General features: G+C 56.0%; 3 protein-coding genes across 5 annotated transcripts; 1 reads left to right on the plus strand and 2 right to left on the minus strand.

Moving 5' to 3' along the window:
• Nucleotides 1-413: 413 nt before the first annotated feature.
• On the minus strand, nt 414-2,585 carry BET1L (Bet1 golgi vesicular membrane trafficking protein like). The gene is made up of 4 exons (XM_079309536.1): nt 2,521-2,585; nt 1,885-1,976; nt 1,134-1,190; nt 414-914 (listed from the first exon to the last, which is right to left on the minus strand). Exons 1-4 carry the CDS (start codon nt 2,537-2,539, stop codon nt 747-749), a joined length of 336 nt encoding a protein of 111 aa, XP_079165662.1. The 5' UTR covers nt 2,540-2,585; the 3' UTR covers nt 414-746.
• RIC8A (RIC8 guanine nucleotide exchange factor A) lies at nt 2,576-13,989 on the plus strand. The gene is made up of 11 exons (XM_079309535.1): nt 2,576-2,706; nt 3,989-4,150; nt 6,373-6,420; nt 8,359-8,973; nt 9,279-9,373; nt 10,152-10,302; nt 10,901-10,996; nt 11,126-11,270; nt 11,515-11,659; nt 12,325-12,444; nt 12,985-13,989. The coding sequence occupies exons 2-11, from the start codon at nt 4,067-4,069 to the stop codon at nt 13,103-13,105; spliced, it is 1,620 nt and encodes a 539-aa protein (XP_079165661.1). The 5' UTR covers nt 2,576-2,706; nt 3,989-4,066; the 3' UTR covers nt 13,106-13,989.
• A 1,657-nt stretch (nt 13,990-15,646) lies between these two features.
• Nucleotides 15,647-20,649, minus strand: SIRT3 (sirtuin 3). 3 transcript variants are annotated; one of them, XM_079308767.1, is made up of 8 exons: nt 20,507-20,649; nt 20,254-20,341; nt 18,760-18,951; nt 18,242-18,474; nt 18,033-18,133; nt 17,623-17,784; nt 17,096-17,305; nt 15,647-15,828 (listed from the first exon to the last, which is right to left on the minus strand). In XM_079308767.1, exons 3-8 carry the CDS (start codon nt 18,804-18,806, stop codon nt 15,808-15,810), a joined length of 774 nt encoding a protein of 257 aa, XP_079164893.1. In that variant the 5' UTR covers nt 18,807-18,951; nt 20,254-20,341; nt 20,507-20,649; the 3' UTR covers nt 15,647-15,807. The 3 variants fall into 3 exon arrangements, with proteins under 3 accessions (XP_079164893.1, XP_079164892.1, XP_079164891.1); XM_079308765.1 differs by lacking the exon at nt 20,507-20,649 and adding an exon at nt 20,412-20,465 and having other exon boundaries at nt 15,650-15,828; XM_079308766.1 differs by lacking the exons at nt 18,760-18,951; nt 20,254-20,341; nt 20,507-20,649 and adding an exon at nt 18,584-18,704.
• Between the last annotated feature and the right edge of the window lie 15 nt (nt 20,650-20,664).

The following is a 20,664-nucleotide window of genomic DNA, read 5'->3' on the forward strand; positions in this document are numbered from 1 at the left end:
GTGTGGGAAGGTTCTGGAAGGTTCCACACTTGTACAAATCCATGTGCTTATGGACTGTGGCCCTCCCTTCCCACAGGGTCCAGCCTGGTTTGCCCACAAGGATGATAAAGACAATCAAGCCAGGATTTAATGGAAGTCCTGCTCCCCTGCATCCCTTCTTTGCCACAGTCTGAGAGTATCCAGGCCTAGATCCATTGCTAATTCCATCCTAAAGCAGCACAGCACAGGTTTCCTTTCAGCCCAGGGATATGATCTGCGAGTCCCATGGAAATGGAGAGCGGCCACACGGAATGTAGGTCACACACTGGTACTCCCAAATCCCATAAAATCAGCATCCTAAACCCTACAGCTCGCAAAGCTCAGCTGGGCTATAGAGTATCCACAAGTCCCTGGATTTGTTAGTTCCTGGTTTTTATCCACAAGTCCCTGGATTTGTTAGTTCCTGGTTTTCAGAGAGGGAGGTGATGTGGAAGTGGCCCTTAGGAACAGCCCAGGGGATGTGGACAAGGCAGGAGGTGACGGCCTGAGCCATGACCCCAAAATCACGTTTGACACGAAGATCCATTTGGAGCCAAACTTGTTTTGGAAGAGCTGTCTGGGCCCAGCAGCAACGCGGAGCTGGAGGGAGGAGGAGTCACCGGGAAGGCGGAGCCGTGACCGGAGGCTCCTCCGGAAAAGGTGTGGACAGGTCTGTGGATGGTGGATGGCCTGTGCCACGGGGCCCTGTGCCACCTCCCAGCCCGGGCTCAGGTCCCTGCCCGGGCCACCAGGTAGTAGAGGATGAAGAAGATGAGGATGAGTGCCGCGGACACGGCGAGGAGCAGCCGGCGGTTGTCGCGGCCGGAGCGCGCCATTCCGGAGAAGCGCTTCACGCTGCCCGACAGCAGCCCCGTCACGCTCAGGAAATCAGAGTCCTGCCGGGAAAAGACACCTTGGGGGCCGTGCACAATCATGGAATAGCTCCAGCTCTCAAGGAGGGACTCACAAGATGAGCCAGTCTGACTCCAGGCCCTGTACAGGACACCCCAATAATCCCAGTGCTGATTTAGGGCTTCTCCCTTTAGGGCTTTGGCCACCCCACCTCCCATCCCAATTCCCTGATTTGCCCCAGCTCCCATTTCCCAGCTCCTCACCATGCCATCCAGGTAGCGGTTCTGTTCCTCAGCATCCTTGTCAATATCCAGAGCCAGCTGCAGGGCAAGGCAGGAAATGGGCATTAATGAGCTTTTAATGTCCAGACAACCTCTAAAATCTGAAATGCAAATTATTAAAACAAGCTGCTGCTTTCCCAGCTCCAAGAGACACACGGGGGCTTGTCGGGTGCCGGAACAAGGAAAATGATTCTCATTTCCCTGTTGGGCAGGTGAACTTTTCCAGCTCTGAAAATAAAGCCTGACTGTCTAAATCTGCCAGGTAGAGAGGGAAGTTTCAAACTCTGGGACACAATGGCAAGAATTCAGTCTGCCCTTTTACACAGTGACTCATTGGCTTCTTCCATGGCTTGTACTAAATTTTTAATAATAATCTAGAGCTTAAAGCTGTAAATAAAAGCATTTGATGTTAATAGGAGCAAACTAGCTTTAAGAACAGCTACACAGAGACACAGGTATTTTCCAAAATTAATCTGCTTGCCTTCTTTACATGATTTTTTTCTCCAAGGAGGTGAGCTTAGCAACATCCCTGTGTTCAAAGCCAGGTCGGACAGGGCTTGGAGCAACCTGGTCTAGTGGAAGGTGTCTCTGCCCATGGGAATGGGTGGCACTGCATGAGCCTTAAGGTCCTTTCCAACCCAAACTTTTCCATGGTTCTGGGATCCCCTGCAGGATCACAGGCAATCAGAGCCTACCCTTTACCTCAACACCTGATGTGAGCCCGGGCACTCACCGACTTCAGCCTGGTGACCTTGTTGGCCAGGCTGTCGGCCATCCGCTTGTTCTCCACATCCAGCAGGTCATCCATGGAGCTGGGACTCTGCCCTGGGGAGAAGAACGAGGAGCTCCCATCGTCCCCACCACAGCACAGCTCTGTCCCCATCACAGCCCCTCCTCGCACGGTTTGTGCCATGGAGCCCTCCCAAAATGTGACCCACACTTCCCCCAAACAAGAAGCCAGACTTGCACCCTGAATTGCCACCACGGCCCAGCGACACCCAGGGATTGGATTTGGGTGAAACCCGACAAATCCGGGGCCCCTTGCCCCCGGCTCTGTTGGGGTCTCTCGGCATTGCCCCCCATTGTGGGGCAGCTGGAGGTCTGGGGGAAATTAGGGTCTATGGGGCGCTCAAAGGGGTACTTAGGGTTTATGGGGGGGCACTTAGGGGTACAATGGGACAATTAAAGGGTTGGGAGGGCAGCCGAAGATCCCAAAAGGGGCGCAGTTGGGCAATTACGGCTTATGGGCGGTTCCAGGGCTATAGGGGAGAGAAACCGGGGCACCGCAAGAGCCCCCGCGGGATTCAGTGGGATGGGGAGCCCCTCCTGCCCCCAAACCCGTCCCTGTAGCTGTCCCTTGTCCCCTCACCTCGGCCCCGCTCCGCCATGGCCGCCCCGGCCCGTCCCGCCCCGCCGGGCGGAGCCGCCACGACATGTCCGCCCGCTCTTCCTCCTCCTCCTCCTGCTCCTTCCCCCCGGCGCCGGGACCCTCGGGCCGCTCGCCCGGGCCGGGGAGGAAGGGCTGGAGCTGCCCCCGAGGGATCCCGGGCCGCAGGTACGGCCACAGGGCACAGGGGCTGGGGGGAGAACGGGGGCCTTGGGGACAAAGGAGGGGGGCACTGGGGACAGGTTCGGGGCTTTGGTCTGGGGACAGAAAGAAGTTTTGGGGAAATAATTAGGGGTTTGGGGGAAAGAAGTAGAGGTTTTGGGGAAAAAATAGGGGCTTGGGACAAGAATAGAGGGTTGCGGGGGTTTAGGGATATAAATAGGGTTTTGGCGTCAAAAAAGGGGGTTTGGAATTTACCCCAGTGGCGGAGGATGGAGGTGGCAGTGTGAGGAGCCGGTAGGAGTACGGAAAAGGGGGATCTGCCCAATGATCCATTGTCATTCATGTCATCCCCCCAAAAGCAGAGGTGGATCCCCTCCATCCCAGCCCCTGCGCGTGGGGATGCTGTGTCCCTGCCCCGGGCCAGCCCAGCCTCCAAAATGCAGGATCTGCCTCTTTCAGTCCCCTCTGGGGCTGCCTGGGCAGGAGGGGCCAGCCCCTGTGATTCCCGAGCCCCTCTGGGGGCTCTGCGCATGGGGTCCCCGTGTGTTGGGGTTGGTGTGACCAGCTCAGCCTCATCCTCACGGGAACACGGTGTCCGAGCCCCAATCTGCTGGATTTCCCCGCGCCGGGAGTCACGTCCCCGCGCCGTGGGCTCGCGTGGCTCCGTGAGCCGCTAAACCGGTGCCGTGGCCAAAATAATCCCGCGGCGCTGCGCGTCTGCCCGCCGGCGGTGTGGGCACGGCCAGCCTCTCCCGGGGGCTCCGGACGAGCCTTCGGGCTGTGCCTGCAGGGATCGGCCATCATCCAAACCCTCCTGCTCTGCTTCCCACCACCCGCCAAGGTAGCTCCGCCTGGAGCCGGAGGATGCTCTCCCGCCTGGCTGCCTCGCCTCTCCAGCCCTTGTCACTCCGCGGGAATGTTTTTGGCTTTATTTGTTTTTTTTTCCCCCCTGTGCGGCAGCAGAAATCAGGGCAGGCGGGGAGGAGGAGGAGGCAGGGAGCTATTTCAGGGAGCTGCTGTTATCTGCTCCACGTTAATCCCCAGCTGGTGGGGGGAAGGTTTTCCCTGAGTGCTTTCCTGGGAGGGCATATATTAAACATTGAAAAGCAAAGCGAGGAAGAAGAGGATTAGCAGGAGAGAGAGAGGAAGCTGGCTGCTGGCTTTGCTCGGGTTATCCATCTGCTCCACTTTTATGGATGCAGCAGTGCGAGCAATATCACTCAGGATTTTTTTGTGTTGCATTTTTTCCCTCCTTGCTCTCTCCACTCCTTTCTCTCTTCCCCTTCAGAGATCTGTGTGCCGAGGTGCTTTTCCATCACCCTGGAAATCCCCTTGCTCCCCTTCCTGTAGCTGAGCTCTTGGAATAATGGAGCTCCAGTCTGTGGTATCCACGCTGGAAAGCGGAGAGCAGGACACCGTTCTCAAAGTGCTCCAGGTCTACAACCAAGAGGTGAGTGAGCATCAACCCCTCCCTCAGCTCAGGGACTCCTAAAAAACATTGTTATCCAGATCCCAAGTGAAACCTGGCTAAGAAATAAAGAGTACTGAGTAGGAGGAGCTTTTATGTTGAGGCAGTTTTGGAGGTGCTGAGAGAGTCCAGGGAGGAGCTGCAGGTGAAACGATGTTGGGATTTGCAAGTCAAAGATGATTAGAGGTGACTGCTGGGATCTCCTATGGGCACAGCTCTGAAAGCAGTAAATAATGAATGTAGAATATCAAACCCCAATGATCTGGAAGCACAGATGGGAGCATTTTTAGCCTTAGGGTAGGAAAAGATTGTCCGTGGTGGTAAATTTCTGCTTGGAAAAAGGAGACTGGAGGGGAGAGGGGAGACCTGAGGAGCAGCAGAGGGGCAGCTCCAGCCTCTGCTCTCTGTGACCAGTGACCCAAGGGAACAGCTGGAGAGGTTTAGGTTGGATATTAGGAAAAGGTTCTTCCCCCAGAGGATGGTTGGGCACTGAACAGGCTCCCCAGGGAGTGGGCACAGCCCCAAGGCTGCCAGAGCTCCAGGAGCATTTGGACAACACTCTCAGGCACAGGGGAGGGTTGTTGTGCAGGGCCAGGAGCTGGACTGAATGGATCCTGTGCGTTCCTTCCAGCTCAGGATATTCTATTCTGTGAAATCCTGTTTGAAACTGACTCTGGTTGTCAGGGAAATTTCCTTCAGAGGTTTCCCCTGGGAGGGGCTGGCCCTGTGGATCACTCTGACTCACTCTGCACCAGGCTGGAGTAGGTGGAAGCCAGCAGGGAAAACCTGAGGAATATTTTTCAAGAGCGTGTGTGAGAGAGGGAGTGTGTGGAACTATTCCTAACAGTCGGATTTGGAATGGGAGATATGGGCCAAGAAGGAGCAGGTGTCTGTTAAGGACAGCATTGAGGATTAACAGCACCAGCAGCAGGTGCAGTGCTGGCATCCTCGGGGTGCAAGCAGTGCCTGTGTGTCCCCAAACCACAATATTTCCAATTGGATTGCCCCAGCTGGGTCCTTGCTGGGATATCAAGCCCAGGGAACTGGAACCACAGGGTTTGCTGACCCGTCTGGAGGAAATGGAGCAGTCAAAGAGGATTATGAAACTGCAGATAAACCTGGCACAGCCTGGCACTGCTTCTGCTGCAAGACTGGTGGTTCTGTGTCCTTTTCCTGCGGATTTGTTTTAATTCACTGTTGTGCACACAGTTTTTGCTTGCTGGGAATAAATTACAGCTAAAGCAAAACCTCAGGTGTGGCCAGAATATCCCCAAATGGGATTACAGCCTGAGGAGAGGATGTGCTGAGGGAAGAACAGGCATGCTGCTTGTGGAACACAGGGGTGCCAGGGCTGAGCCATCAGCTCAGTGTGGATGGATCAGCTCATGGAGCTCACACACAGCCTGGCTGGAGTAACCTGTCCTGCCCCCACACCTGGGGCTGCTCCAGGCACTGTGTCCATCGCTGCTTCCAGGCTGGACACAACCAGCTCCATCCCTGGGCTCTTGGTGACTGCACACACATAATCAGTGTTTCATCGATTTTAAACTTTTCATTTTCCAAGCTGGGTTCAACTGCTCTCTTGGTATGAACAAGGATTGTCTCAATCACTGGGAAGTGCTGCTTCTCCTCAGGCAGCTGTGATCTCCTGTGCTCTCCAGTTCCATGGGAGCAGGTTTGGTCAGGAAGGAGGCTGTCAGTGAAGAACAAACAAAACAGCAAGGGAAACACAATGAATGGAGATCAGGAGTGTTTGTTAGCATGGGGACAGGATGGAGTGTGGAGATCAAGTCCCTTGTGTTTAAAGAACAACCTGGATACCCACGAGAATCCATTCCCATGTACCAAGGAGACTTCTTTTGGTCAGGAAAAGGAATAATAAATATCAAAGGGAGACGTGTAGGCTCAGTGGTATTGCTGAGCAGGGGAATTACCGGCTCTGATGGGATATTGGGATTGGGATGAATAACCACTGTGCTGCTGCAGTATTTAAACTAAATCCATCTGTCAGCTGGCCTGTGGCATTCCACTGGTGCTGTGGATCCAGGGGTGATGCCCATAATGTGGGGGGGGACTGTCAGGAGATGGTCTGCTTGCTGTTGCAGCATGTTTTGGACTCGCTGCTTTCCAGCTGAATGGCTCTGCCCTGATCCCATGGAGTTTTAACCTGTTCCTCTTTCTGACTGATTTTGTTTTTCCCACAGAAATCTCAGTGCTTCATCTTCGAGGATGAGGAACGGGAAGAGAGGAAGGTAGGCACACACTGCTTGGTTTCTTCCCCTGGCCAGTGTGTAAATCTGCTGCTCTGTACTCATGTCCAGCTGGGCTTGGCCAGCAGCTCCCACTGGAAAAGAAGTGAGAGTTTTCCATTAACTTGGTTAGGGAATGGTGTGCTTGGAGTGTCTGGCTCTGGTTTTGCCATCAGTAGTTGATGGTTTTGGATAAAGGTCAGCATCCATCTGACACTAGTTCCATGATCCATATAGTCCAGCCATGCATATGATCTCTGGTGCCTCTGGACAGGGGTCACAGCAGTGCTGGCTCCAGAGAAGGGTGAGGGGCTACACAGGGAGCCAGCAGCAGGATTTACCAGGAGCTGTGCATTAGCAAATCCTTTGAGCTGGTGTAATCTGGCACTTGGAGGGAAGGAACATTCTGCCTGCTCATTCCTGCTCCTGCAGCTCTTTGTGGCAGGGCAGGCCTCAGCCTGGCTGTTCTGCCATAAGAATGACTGTTTTCCCTGGACTGTTTTCCAGCTGGCTCAGTTCTGTGGTCAGTTCACTGGTGGATGGTGCCAGTGCCTGTGTTAGCACAGCGAGTACAGGCCAGGTGACCTGGGTGGAGAGTGGCACCTCCTTTGGCTGTGCCAGGGCCAGCTGCTGCCACATGGAGCATTCCAGGCACAGCCTGAAACGTGGGGCTGGTTCTGATGAGATCTGAGCTCTTGGCCTTGCACTGACCCACTGTTTGAGCTGGGGCAGTCACACAGGACGTGGCTTCAGGCACAGTGTCCCATTGTTGGGGTGTATGTAGTGAAATATGAGATGAACATCACCACTAGTTCCTGGTGCTTGGGTGTTCAGATGGTTCAGCTTCAAGTACACACCCTGAGATCTCTCTTCCCTGAGCCAGGCTGAGGCTTTGGTTTCTGGGACTGGATTTGGAACTCTGTCTCCTGTGAGGAAGGAGAAGAGGACCAGCTGTACCTGATAATTTCTCCAGGATGTGAATGTGGGGCACACATTCATGAGCCTCACGTTAAGGACTGAAGTTCAGTTTTTCTTCATTCCTTCCCTCAGTAGTTTCATTTCACCAGGGGAGAGTCAGGTTGGATATCAGGAGGAATTTCTTCATGGAAAAAGGATGGTCAAGCATTAGAAGGGGCAACCCAGGGAGGTGGTGTAGTCATCATCCATCTCTGGAGTTATTCAAGGAACGACTGGACATGACATTCCATGCTCTGGTCTGGTTGTGAAGGTGCCAATGGGTCACAGGTTGGACTTGATGGTCTTGGAGGTCTTTTCCAACCTGGATGATTCTGATTAATGACTAATGATTATGCTTAATAATTCCAACCTTATTGAGTCTGTGATTATTTCAAAGTGTAACCAAAGGGGCTGTTAATCCAGTTACAGACCTCATTTTTTTGGTTCTTTCACAACTGTAACCTCACAGAAAGACCTGTGCTCTGAGCTGTGTTTGAGGTCTGGTGGGCTCCCCCAGCGGCGTGTGTGGGTTACTGGTATGACTTGAAGTTCTGCCACACGTGGTTCAGCCTGAGCTGCCCGTGTCTGTGAGGCCTTACCTGAGCTGCTCTGTGACTCACTGTTCCCCATGAGCTTTGCAGCTCCCGTGAATTGTGTTAGTGGGGCTCTGCCAGTCTGTACCCATGGAAGATCTGGGCCAGTAGGTCTCCAGACAGCACTGAAATTAAGGATATGCTGTTTATTTGAATCTCCTGAGGTCTCTTCACCTCTTTTCCCAAAGCATCAGGTGCTCTCCTCACCTCCCTTGGGTCCTGTCCCTGCAGTGGGCAGGTCAGCCCTGTCAGCCTGAACCATCCTCACCAGGGCAGAGCTACAACAGTGTCCTGTTTGTGCTCTCCCTTTGCACCCAATACCCTCTGCAAAGACATATTTTCCTGGTTGTTCTGTCAGTATCCAAGGCATTGCTTGTTTCCAACTGCACAGAAAATGGCCCAGCTGCTGATCAAGTTCCTGGAGAGGGAGCTGCAGCCATCCTGCCAGGTCACCTGCCTGGAGAGCATCCGCATCCTGTCCCGGGACAAGCACTGCCTCGACCCTTTCGCCACCAAGGAAGGCCTGAAGACCCTCTCCAGGCACGCCGGCATCGACTACTCGGAGGAGCTCATCCGGGAGGTGCCAGACCTGGATGTCATCCTGGAGTCCCTGAAATGCCTGTGCAACATCGTGTTCAGCAGCGCCACGGCGCAGGAGCTGACGGCGGAGGGGCGGCTGGTGGTGGGGCTGGCGCGGCGCATCAAGCTCTACAACGAGCGCTGCCTTCCTCACGACATCAAGTTCTTCGACCTGCGCCTGCTGTTCCTGCTGACGGCCCTCAGGGTGGACATCCGGCAGCAGCTGGCCCAGGAGCTCCGGGGAATCGGCCTCATGACGGACACCCTGGAGCTGACCCTCAGCGTCAAGTGGCTGGACCCCTACGAAGTTGCCACCGAGGAGGGACTTCTCCCACCTTTGCCTCGGCAGGAGACGGAGCGAGCCATGGAGATCCTCAAAGTGCTCTTCAACATCACCTTTGATTCCAGCAAGAGGGAGGTGGACGAGGTGAGCTCCTTGGCCCTGTGGCATCCACGTGTCTCCGGGCTCTGGCTTTGCAGTTTTTCTCCTCCCTTGCATTTTCTCGTGTGCACCCTGAGGGTGGTGAGGTACTCAGATGTCCTTAGGGCACTGCCTCTATCCCTTACTTTGCCCGTGCTTTTAGAGCATTCCCAAATGGAGAATTGAGAGTCTGCTTTCCCTGGAACACCCTGCAGTCCGTGATCAGGAAGGGGGGGAGCAGGCTGCAGGCTCTGGGATGTGTGGGATGCCCTTTGCTGATCGAGGTGTTCCTCTCTCCGTGTTGGGGCCAGGAAGATGCTGCTTTGTACAGGCACTTGGGTGCCCTCCTGCGCCACTGCCTCATGATCTCTGCCGACGGCGAGGACCGCACCGAGGAGTTCCACAGGTCTGTGGTGGGAACAACTTCACCTGGAGCTCCCCCAGGCACTTCCTGCCTGTCCTTGGGCGACTGGGGGGGACCCTGCTGGCCAGCAGCTCTTAGGTTTAGCCTGGGGATCCCTCGTGCTGCTGGAACTCAGAAACAGCCTTTCCTGCCCTGGGAATGCAATGTGGCAATGCCATGGCCTCCTGGCCCCTGAGATCTTGTTCCATGTACTGTGTCATGATGTCCTGACGGTCACATCCACGTCAGTGGGCGAGTGGCCAGAGAAGAAGCGTGCTGCTTTGAAACGTCCGTGAGGTGGCCTTAATTAGTCTTAAGCCATGCTGAGAAATTGGCTGTGTCATGTTGCCAAGCATTATCGGTGCAGGGGTTTCAGCTTGGAGCAGGTGACACCACCCTGTCCCCAAGAATACATAGCTGGGGAGATCCCAGGCGGTGCTGGTGTGGAACATCAGGATTAGGAGTGACACAGGAGGCTCCAGAGACAAACCCTGGACTCCCCAGATTCGTCTTGCTTGACTCTGTGTCAAGCTCTGTGGGTTGTCAGATGTCACTAAAGTGTCTTTGGACTCTCAGCATATAGTTAGCTGCCCAAAAAGCATCTTAATTTAACCCTATTCAGTGGTGTGAGGAGCTTGAGATGCTTCAGGAAAACTTGGATCGCAGGGTCCTCACAGTCCTGCGAGTTCATGATGGGCCTTCATTTCTGCAGAGCTAAAGAACTTCTGTGAGCAAAGCTCCATCACTCTGTGTTCACTTCCCTTCTCTTTCACACGTGCAGCCACACAGTCAACCTGCTGGGCAACCTGCCCCTGAAGTGTCTGGATGTGCTCCTGACTCCCAAGGTGCGGCCAGGCTCGCTGGAGTACATGGGCGTCAACATGGATGCGGTCAGCATCCTGCTGGACTTCCTGGAGCGACGCCTGGACAGGGTGAGTGCTGGGGTTGCTGCTTCCCACAGGTCCAGGGCACCTTTCCCTCAGCCTGGTGGGAGCAGCACGCTTGGTTTGAAGTTAGCTCTTTGTAGGAGGGACAGCTTTTGGCAGAGCTGTGGTTGGTGGGACTAAACCAACATCCCTAAACTGGCAAGGTGACTGCCATTGCTTTGAGGGCTGCAGGCAGTGAGATCAGTGGAACAGTGGATGATTAGCTGATAACTAACTGGGTGATTGACAAATCTGCTCTGTTTCACTCAGCAGTGATCCAGTAGGCAGTTCTGGAAACCTGAGTTCATGTTATTTTCAAGCTGACTACGGTGTTCAGTAGCCCTCTGGAGTTGTTCCATAGGGCCTCCAAATTTTACCTCTGCACTTCTCTGCACTGGATGCCCTGCCCAAATATTTCTGGCACTGCCTGTGCCACAGCAAGTGGTGTGGGGAGGAAGGAGGCACTGAATGCCTGTGGCAGAGGTTGGGAAGCTCTGTGTCCATCCATCTCCCTGATGGTCTGTGCTCATGTTCCCCAGCATGAGCCAGACAAGCTGAGCTCAGCAAGACTGACGTGCTGCTTCCTCTGGGGTTGTTTCTGCAGGGCCACAAGCTGAAGGAGAGCTTGACCCCTGTGCTGAACCTGCTGACGGAGAGTGCCCGAGTGCACCGGCAGACCAGGAAGTTCCTGAAGGCTCGGGTATGCTGTGCTGCCCCGAGAGGGGCGGCCGCAAAGCCCCTCTTGTGCCCCCCTCCAGACAGCTCTGCTGTGGGTGGCTCAGGCCTTTGGCACCCACTGTGACCTGCCACCCTCGCTGCGACCCCGCAGGTTCTGCCGCCGCTGCGGGACGTGCGGAACCGGCCGGAGGTGGGGAATTCCCTGCGGAACAAGCTGGTGAGGCTCATGACGCACATCGACACCGACGTCAAGCACTGCGCCGCCGAGTTCCTCTTCGTGCTCTGCAAGGAGAGCGGTGGGTCCCGGGGGGCTTCCACCCTGAGTGGGGAAAGGGGAGAGCTCCAGCAGGGAAGGAGGGGGTGCCTCTCAGGCCAGGACACCCCAGCACACAGCCTGGCCCACGCTCAGCTCCCACGCCTTGCTTCCTGTCAGCATCTCCGTGTCTCCGTGGCCTGGAGGCGTGGCACAACCAGGCTGCTGGGAGCACGGGCTGGAGGCAGGAGGGGAGCACAGGGTGGTCTCTGTTCCTTTCCTGGCAGTGTCTCGGTTTGTGAAGTACACGGGCTATGGGAACGCCGCGGGGCTGCTGGCGGCGCGGGGCCTCATGGCCGGCGGCCGCGAAGAAGGCGAGTACTCAGAGGATGAGGACACGGACACGGAGGAGTACAAGGAGGCAAAGCCCAAGTAAAGAGATCTGCTCCCCCTCTAGAGCTCCCCTCCTCCCACACCTTCATCTCACTCCTGCTTTTTCCCTCTTCATCTCTCTTCATGCACCTCCTGCTATCTCCCTGTTCTGCTCTTCCACATGCAGCAGGGGTGGAAGTGTCCATTTTCCCTATCCCTCTCCAGAGCTCAGTGTTGCTTGTTTTTGCTTTCTCTTTCTCCCTTCCCTCTCTTTCCCTTCTCTCTCTTTTTTTTTTTCCCGTTTCTCTCCTTTCCTTTGCAGTGGATGGTATCTTGAGGGTGGGGGTTCCAGGCCTGTGCCCACTCATGCATCCCCTGCACACCTGTTCAGTGTCCCTGCAGGTTGTTGGGATTTTCCCCATTAGCTTTTGTCTCCTGCCTTGAGGAGAGAGAGGAAATATCACCTGCCCTCATGTACCTCATTTCCAGTGGCACTGTGGCATTGGCAGGAGGGGATGTTAAAGGAAAGGGAGGTATTTGTAAGGATGTAGGTCGGAAGCCCTTGTAGCACTGTGATGGCACTTGGAGCTGAGGGCACGAGCAGTGGTGATAGCCAGTCCTGCTATGCCATTCCTCTGCTCCATGAGGCTCAGAAGGATTGCAAACAGCCCTTTTTGTCACTACTGTCCCTCTCCTGAGCCCTGGCCTCACTGCTCTCTGTGCAGCATCAACCCTGTGACGGGACGTGTGGAGGAGAAGCTACCCAACCCCATGGAAGGGATGACGGAGGAACAGAAGGAGCATGAAGCCATGAAATTGGTCAGCATGTTTGACAAGTTGTCCAGGTACTGGGACATGGTGTGTGTGAGGGGTATATCAGTCACAAGCCTTCCTTTGGCTCCATTCCTAAGGCCTGAAGGGACCTAGGAGCAGGAGTGGCAGGGGATATGTGGGGAAACTTCCCTCAGCATTGCCCCATGACATGCAAGGAAGTGCTGCCAGCTCCTCCAGCTTTGGCCTGATGGGACACTGTGGAATTCCTTGCTGTGCCTGCACTGTTCCCAAGCACCTGCTGCTCGCCAGGTTTGTCGAGGTTCTTGGGAAGGACGGCAGCCTCTGTCCTGGCAATGCTGCTCAGAGGGGAGCAGCATTTTGGGGACAGGCAGAGGGGACAGATGGCAGCCAGTGCCACCAGCCACTTTCCCTGTTGGAGTGCTTTCTCCAGTTATCTCTGATCCAGAGGAACCCAGCTGAGTTCAGGCTTTCAAGGATCTTTAATGGTGCTGGGGGTGTTCCAGGCCATTTCTACAAGCCCCACATTCCTGGTCTGTTCCCACGCTCTGCTGCAGCTGTGTCTTACCTTCCCCCTCCCCTCCTGGCTGCAGGGAGAAGGTGATCCAGCCCATGGGCATCACTCCCAGCGGCAACCTGGCGCCCATGGAGAACGCCATCCGCAGCATCGCCGACGAGCGCTCATCCTCTGACTCGGACCTGGGGCTGGACTGAGCCGCTCCAGCCGCAACCCCTCGGAACTGGTGCTGCACCCGGGGGCTGGCACTGCCCCAGGACTCCCCCGTGGGATGCTGATCCAGCCTGGAGCCCTCGCAGCCTCACATGGAACACCTGCCTCCTTCCCAGCTCCATAGCCACCTCTCCTGCCAGAGGTCTCTGTCACCTGGCTCCACCTTGGTCTCTCCTGTCAGCAGCCTTGAGGATCTCACACTCCAAATTGCTTCCAGGACTCTCCAGTAGGATTTTTGGTTTTTAAATACGTGCTGTTTGGGAAGAAGGGTCAGGGGGAGGCTCTTCCTGCCGCTTCACCAGGGTTCAGGGATCCATGGAGCCTCCTGTGTGCGTGTGGCTGTGTGAGTGCCCGGCCCCACAGGGGGGCTGCTCCCCAGGAATGCCGTGGGAAGGGGGGCTGCCATAGAGGGGTGTGGGCCTGCAGTGGGAGGGGGATCTGCAGGGCATGGTGCAGGTGGCTGTATCCATGTCTGTGCACACCTGGAACGTGTGGGTGAGCAGAGCAGAGCTGGTGAAGCCTTGGAAGCTTCCAGCATTCCACTGGCTGCCGGAGAGAGCGCACGGGCAGTGTCCCTTGCCTGGCACTGGGCACTGTCCCTGTCACACCCAGCTGGGTTTGGGCGTTCGTCTCTCCCAGCTTTCCAGACAAAAGGCCTGTGCTCTGTCCTTGGCTCCTCCTTGCTGTCCCCAGGTGGCTGTGTCCCCTCAGGGGCTGGTGTTGGGCCTGGTGTAGATTTGTCTTTATTTTTATTCCTGTTTTCTTTGGAAAGAAAATATTCTCATTTGTCTCATGTATCCGAGTTCCCAAATCTCCTGTCATGAGTAGGAATGCACAAGTGATGCTAGAATAAAGCCAACCTGACACATGGGAGTGTGGCTGTGATTCCTCTGAGCAAGGAAATCCCTGTGGCTCTTCCTGTGGCCAAGTGTTCCTGCCCATGTGTCCTTAGGAGCTGGGGGTGTTCCTGAACATGGTCTAGGAGGTGAAGAGCTGGAGGGGTGCTTTGCTTGGTGTTCCAATTTCCACTGCTGAGACTCCTTGAGTGCAGTGCCCAACTCTGGCCCCCTCATGGCCAGGAGGATATTGAGGGGCTGCAGTATGCCCAAGGAAGGGAACAGAGGTGGGGAAGGGTCTGGAGCCCAAGGAGCTGAAGGGGCTCAGCCTGGAGAAAAAAAAGGCTCATGGGGGACCTTCTGGCTCTCCACAAGTCCCTGACAGGAGGGTGCAGTTCCCAAGGAACAAGGGATGGGACAAGACTCTGCCAGGGGTGGCTCAGGTTGGACAGCAGGAATAATTTCCTCATGGAAAGGGCTGTGAGGCATTGGAAAGGGCCACCCAGGGAGATGGTGAAGTCCCCATCCCTGGAGGTGTCCAGGGAAGGCCTGGATGTGGCACTCAGTGCTCTGGGCTGGTGACAACGTGGGGATCAGTCACAGGTTGGACTCGATGATTTTGAAGGTCTTTTCCAACCTGGAGGATTCTGTGTTTCTGTTTAGCTCCTGACTGACCCCCAAGTGCCTTTCCAGGCTGCTGGGCTGTTGACAGCCCTGCTCTGTCACGGTCTGAGCTTTTAGGCTAATTGCATTTTTCTCTTTTTAACTAGCAAACCCCCCCCCCTCCCCCAGCCCTTCTGTTTGCTGACACAGACCCCTGATCCCTTCCCAGCTGTTGAAGCTTTCCCAAGCTTTTTGTGCAAAAGGAAAAGAGGGAGGTCTGGTGTTTTTAATGCAGTTGCTTCTGATGTTGTTTCAATTTTCCAGAGTGCTTAAATCCCTAAGAACAGCTGCCAGGCTTGGCCTGGAATGCCCTGGAACAGGGGCTGGGCTTGGCACTGGGTGTTTTGGGAGGTGTTCATAGAATCATGGAACTCTGTTTCAGGGGATGGTTAAAAACTGAGTCCCCCCCCATTTCCAGTGTGGATGTGCCACAAGGCTCTGCACTGTGTTGTTGCAGGTTTGGGAAGACTAGGACATGGCTGCAGTGCTGTGACACTGCCACCCCCCAGGATGGCATCTACAACAGGGAAGGGCACTTGTGTGAGAAAGAAAAGGGAAAAAAGGTACTAAAAAGTAGGTGAAAGAAGCAGTGGTAGGGACAGAAGGTGTGACTTTACAGAAATGCCCTCAGATGACATCCAGAAACTAATTATCTCTCTTTATTATTAAATAATTAACACTCCAGTGATTCAGAAGTTGCCCCCCCAACAGCCTGGGCTGGAATAGGGGGCAGCCCCCCCGCCCCTGGCTTGTCCCCTGATTAGCAGAGATTTCATGGAAGACTAAACACTGCCTGCAGCAGCTGAGGATCATGGCCAAGGGAACAGTGGCTGGGGAGGAGCTGTGACAGGAACTGCATGCTCAGCCCAGTGGGAGCTGGAAAACACTCTCCAGTCTGTCCTGGCCTGACCTTCACAGCATTCCAGCTCCAGATCCATGGAAGCAGTGCCTTTGAAGGTTTCTGGGAGGGATGGATGGATGGATGGATGGATGGATGGATGGATGGATGGATGGATGGATGGATGGATGGATGGATGGATTGGAAGGAGGGAGATCCAAACAGCCAGCCACAGACACGGAGCTCATTGGATGTGATGGCAGAGCCCCCAGGCCCTCAGGCATTTGCTGGTGACACTCATGGCTGGATGTCCTCAAGTGACGTCCTGAGGGGTGACAGGAGCACCTTCCTACTTGTCCTTGGCATCCAGCTGCAAACAGAGACCACAGTGCTTGCCAGGGAGCACCAGACATTCCAGTACCATCCCCACAGGTTTCACAGAATCCTGGAATCCCAGCATGGTTTGGCTTGGATGGGACCTTAAAGGTCATCCAGTCCCACCCCTGGCCAGGGACAGGGACACTTTCCACTAGTCCAGGTTGCTCCAAGCAGCCAGTTTTCCTCCATCACTGTTGCATTAGTATTATCCCTCAGGGATTCAGAGCAGCACAATCATGATGCCAAGGGCTGGCTGGTCCCCAAAATGTTGGTACTGAAAAATCAAAAACCTGGCCAAAAGCCTGAGAATTCCTGTTCATTCCTGACACGTAATCTGAGGGAAGTAAGAACAACCTGGATGCTACAATTGGAATCTTGAAGCCAGATTTTATGAAATCACATTTGGACAATGTATACCTAAAAAATACAGCTGTGTTTGATGTCAAATGTGGAAAAAACTTCCCAGTGGTATAAAGGAATGTAGTAATTAACATCAGCACTGAGCTCTGAGTAATTACAAACTTGTTCCCCTGCAATTTCTCGCTCCTGAAGATCTCAGGAGGTTACAGATGTGAGAATGGTGGGGAAAAAAGTCTATTTAAGGATTCATCTCTGCCAAGTGGAGCAGGAGCTGGAACCCCACTCCCTGTCTGGCCATGGCAGCACTGGTTGGCTCTCAGCACAACTGGAACCTCCCTTCCCTCTCTCCTACTGCTTATTGCTCCAGAGAACCTCTGGAAGTGGAAGCACAGCCATGACTGTAGGGAGTGAGAGTTTCCAGCCCCTCACAGCTGAGGGAAGTGCTGCCTGTGGAACATTGCAGTTTTGTGTGGAGCTCTGCTGCCTCACACCTGGCACTGCTGGCCAAGGGGATTTCCTGTCTGCTTACTCCCACCCCCTGGAATCTGCACCTCCAGCTACAGCTACAGGGCTTGTGCACAAACAGATCACACACCAGGTGATGTAACTGGAAGCTTGTCAGTCTCTGAAGGGGTCACTGCTTTCAGCTCAAATCCTGTCCTTTTCCATGTTCCTAATTCATCTGGGACTGGCAGATCCATGCCTTCCCATCTACCACAGACACACTCAGCCTACAGTGTTGTTTCACAACAGCACTCAGGCTTGGGTTGGTTTGGGGTTGTTTTACACTTTTCTGTGCAATATGACCCCAGTAAGCACAAACTCACTCCCTTGCATAACTTCAGCACAGGGAACACAGGGGCTGAGGGGGGAGCTGGGGGCTCTGAGCCACTTCCCACCTTCTCCTTCTCCCTCTGGATCAGCTTTTGCATCTCCTCCTTCCAGCCCAGCAGCTCCACCAGGGTCTCGACGCCGCCGACCACGTCCCCGAGCTGTGCCACGTCCCCGTGGCGCTGCTGCCAGGCGAAGGGCCCCACCAGCTCCCGGTTGATGAGCACCCGGGGCACGGAGCTGCGCACGGCTCCGGCCAGGCTGGCAAAGGGCTCCACCTGAGGGAACCAGGGACACTCACCTGCCAGGGGCACTGCCTCCCGCACGCTCAGCTTGGAACTGCTCAGCCAACCCCGCTCTGAGCAGGTCACAGTGCCACCAGCTACCTGGTGGCCTTTCCTCAGCTCTCCACGTGCCCATCTGGTCTCCAGAGGGTCTCTAAGGGCACCTCCACTTTATTTCTTACTCTCCAGCTCAACTTTCACCTCCCTAACCCATTTTCTTGCCTTCTCTAAGCTCTCTCTCCCCTCTCTGGAGTCCTTTCAGGCCCTGTTTTCCATATGCCTTGTCCCAGGGCTATCCCTTATTCCCAGACCTCGAGGGATGTCCCGATGACGAAGAGCAGGTCTGCCATGGGGAAGTCTGTGAGGTGCAGGAGGAAGCGCTGTGGGAGCTCCTCGCCGAAGAACACGATGTCAGGCTTGACAACTCCGGTGCAGACAGGGCAGCGGGGGATCCTGTCCCCCATGACATCTCCCTGAAGGGAGAGACCCCAAAACTGCCTGTCACAGGGACCCTGTCCCCCTGAGAGGAGAGGCCCCAGCCTGCCTGTCACAGGGGTTCAGAACCACCACATGTCCTCAGAGCAATGCTCAACCCCCAACCTTGGTCTCCTCCATAAACCTCTTGCCTCTGAGGGCAAATAACAGGTTTGGACCTGTCATTACTATAATAATTAATGCCTCCTTGTGTTTGTTGTGTTGATGCCCAGCTGGGCTCACTCACCCTGAAGTCCTCTCCAGGGAAGTTCCTCCGACACACCGTGCAGGTGGCTGTGGCAAAGGTGCCATGGGCTTCCACCAGCCTGTCAGGAGGGATCCCAGCCGCTGGAATACAGTGTGTGTGAAAGGACTGAGCCAGAGCCTCCCTGTGTGCATCTCCTCAGTCCTGCTTCTCCCCTCCAGTCCTGGTGGAGATGGGGAGAGGGAGCTCACCTCTCTCCAGCCCGTCGATGTTCTGGGTGTAGAGGCGCAGCAGCAGCCCCTTGTCGTGCAGCAGCCGGAGGAAATAGTGGGCGGAGTTGGGGCGGTAGCTGCCGGGGTAGAGCTCCTTGGCCAGCGTGAAGAAGGGCTTGGGGTTCACAAAGAAATACCCCAGCTCAAAGATGGCCTCGGGGTAGGGGATGTCGTACTGCTCCAGGTTGCTGTACAGGCCGCTCCCGGGGGACCTGCGGGGACAGGGGGAGTGAGAGGGGCTGCAGTGGGACCTGAGCTGGAGACAGAATCCCAGGATCAATGAGGCTGGAAAAGACCTCCAAGAGCATCAACCTGTCCAACCTGTGAAGCTTCATCACTTTGTCAACAAGAGCACCGAGTGCCACGTCCCGTCATTCCTTGGACACCTCCGAGCACGGTGACTCCAGCACCTTCCTGGGCAGCCCTTCCAATGTTTGATCACCCTTTCCACGGACAAGACCTCAGCCCTCCAAGGACACAGGGGCTGGAGGCATCACCTGAAGTCCGGGATGCCGCTGGGCGTGCTGATCCCGGCGCCGGCCATCACCACCACGCGCCGACATTCCTTCTTCCGCAGCAGCTGGGCCACGTCCTTCAAGGTGAGCTGCTGCTTGTCCTTGTCACCTCCCCGCCTGTCCCAAAGCGCTCTGGCAGCTGCGCTCAGACAGAAGGGCCTGGAGCCTTGGATCCTGCTCGGCACAGGGGGAAGCACAGCACTGAGAGAAGTGACAGTGATTTCTGCTCAGTGGGGAGAAAATCGCCCAAAAATTCCACAGAAAGTTCTTCCCTGGGAAGGATTGTGCTCGGGCTTCACTAGGAGAAAGCCTGGCTGACCCAAACCCTGGAGCAGACACGTCCCTCTGTAATTTCTAACGTGGATCTAAAATATCAAATCACCAGTATTCCTGTGAAAGGGGTTTTTTTTTTGGACAGGAATGGACACAAAGCTGGATCTACTGGGAATCACCAGTCTCAGTGCTGATTTACACTCCTCTGGGATCCAGGAGACCCTGCTGTGTCCTAAGTTCAACAAGTTTCTCTCAGAGTGATGACAGACACTGTCATTTCCCTGCTCCCCCCTTGGGCTCTGTGTGTCCTTGTCCAAAGGAATCACAGCTCTGTGCCCAGCTGGGCTGGGAACAGCCATAATCATCTGGGAACAGTCATTAGCAGTCCGGGAACAGCCATTATCAGCAGGGAACAGCTTCTCCTAGAAAATTAGTGCTGTTGGAGCAGGGCATTGTGCACAGTCCAGACCAGGCATAGGGAGAGCCAGGAGAGCTTGGCAAGCCTGGAGCAAGGATGGAGCTGGAAGTGTCTCCAGGCCTCAGCGTGGCCAGCTCTGCCTTCCTTGGGATGTGACAGTTCCTTTGCAGGGACACGACATTGCTTTCCCAAGGATGAGACACTGCACTGCCTTAGCCTGGTGTCACAGGGACGTGGCTGTGCCTTCCAAGGGATGTAACACTGCCTTCCCTGGGATGTGCAACACTGACTCCCTAAGGAGGCGTCCCTGCACCGCTTTCCCCGCTGTCAGAGGGATGTGGCAGTGCTTTCCCAGGGATGTGATCCTGCCTTTCCCCGCTGTCAGAGGGATGTGGCAGTGCTTTCCCAGGGATGTGAGCCTGCCTTTCCCCGCTGTCAGAGGGATGTGGCAGTGCTTTCCCAGGGATGTGAGCCTGCCTTTCCCTGCTGTCAGAGGGATGTGGCAGTGCTTTCCCAGGGATGTGATCCTGCCTTTCCCCGCTGTCAGAGGGATGTGGCAGTGCTTTCCCAGGGATGTGAGCCTGCCTTTCCCCGCTGTCACAAGGACGCGGCTCTGCCCTGTCAGATCGAACCCACGGCCCTGGAAACACTGACATTTCCCTGGCAGATCCTGGCTCACAGAGCGCTATCCCTGCTCAGACGGAGACGGGACACCCTCCTTCACGGCAGCACATCCCACCCCAACACCGATCCCACCCTCCCCTCACCGGGCGTTCCGCACCCACCTCCCGGCTCCGCCGCCGGCCAGCCGCTTCCCATCCCCGCCGCCCCGGGGGCCGTGGCCGGGCCCGCGCTCCCACAGGCTCCTCCAGGCTGCAAGAGAGCAGAGCGGTGCTGGGGGCGGCCCGGCGCTCCCGGGGCTGCCCCCGGCCCCGCCGCTCACCGGCCGCCAGCAGCGCCCGCGCCCCGCGCTCCATGGCCGCTACCGCACTGCCGCGAGCGCGCGCGCCCGCGCTCCCGCCGCCCGCCGCCGCTCACCGCTCCCGGGGCCCGTCCGGCGGCGCGGCCGCGGGGAGAGGCGGCGGGGGAAAGCCCGCGGCCCGGCGGCGTGGGCGGCGTTGCCGCGGTGGCGGCGGGGCGCGGCGGGAGCGGCGCGGGGCGAGTGCGCGGCGGCGGCGGGCGCGGGGCGTTACGGT

The sequence above is a fragment of the Erithacus rubecula genome (assembly GCF_903797595.1).
Source record: "Erithacus rubecula genome assembly, chromosome: 6".
Taxonomy (NCBI): Eukaryota; Metazoa; Chordata; class Aves; order Passeriformes; family Muscicapidae; genus Erithacus; species Erithacus rubecula.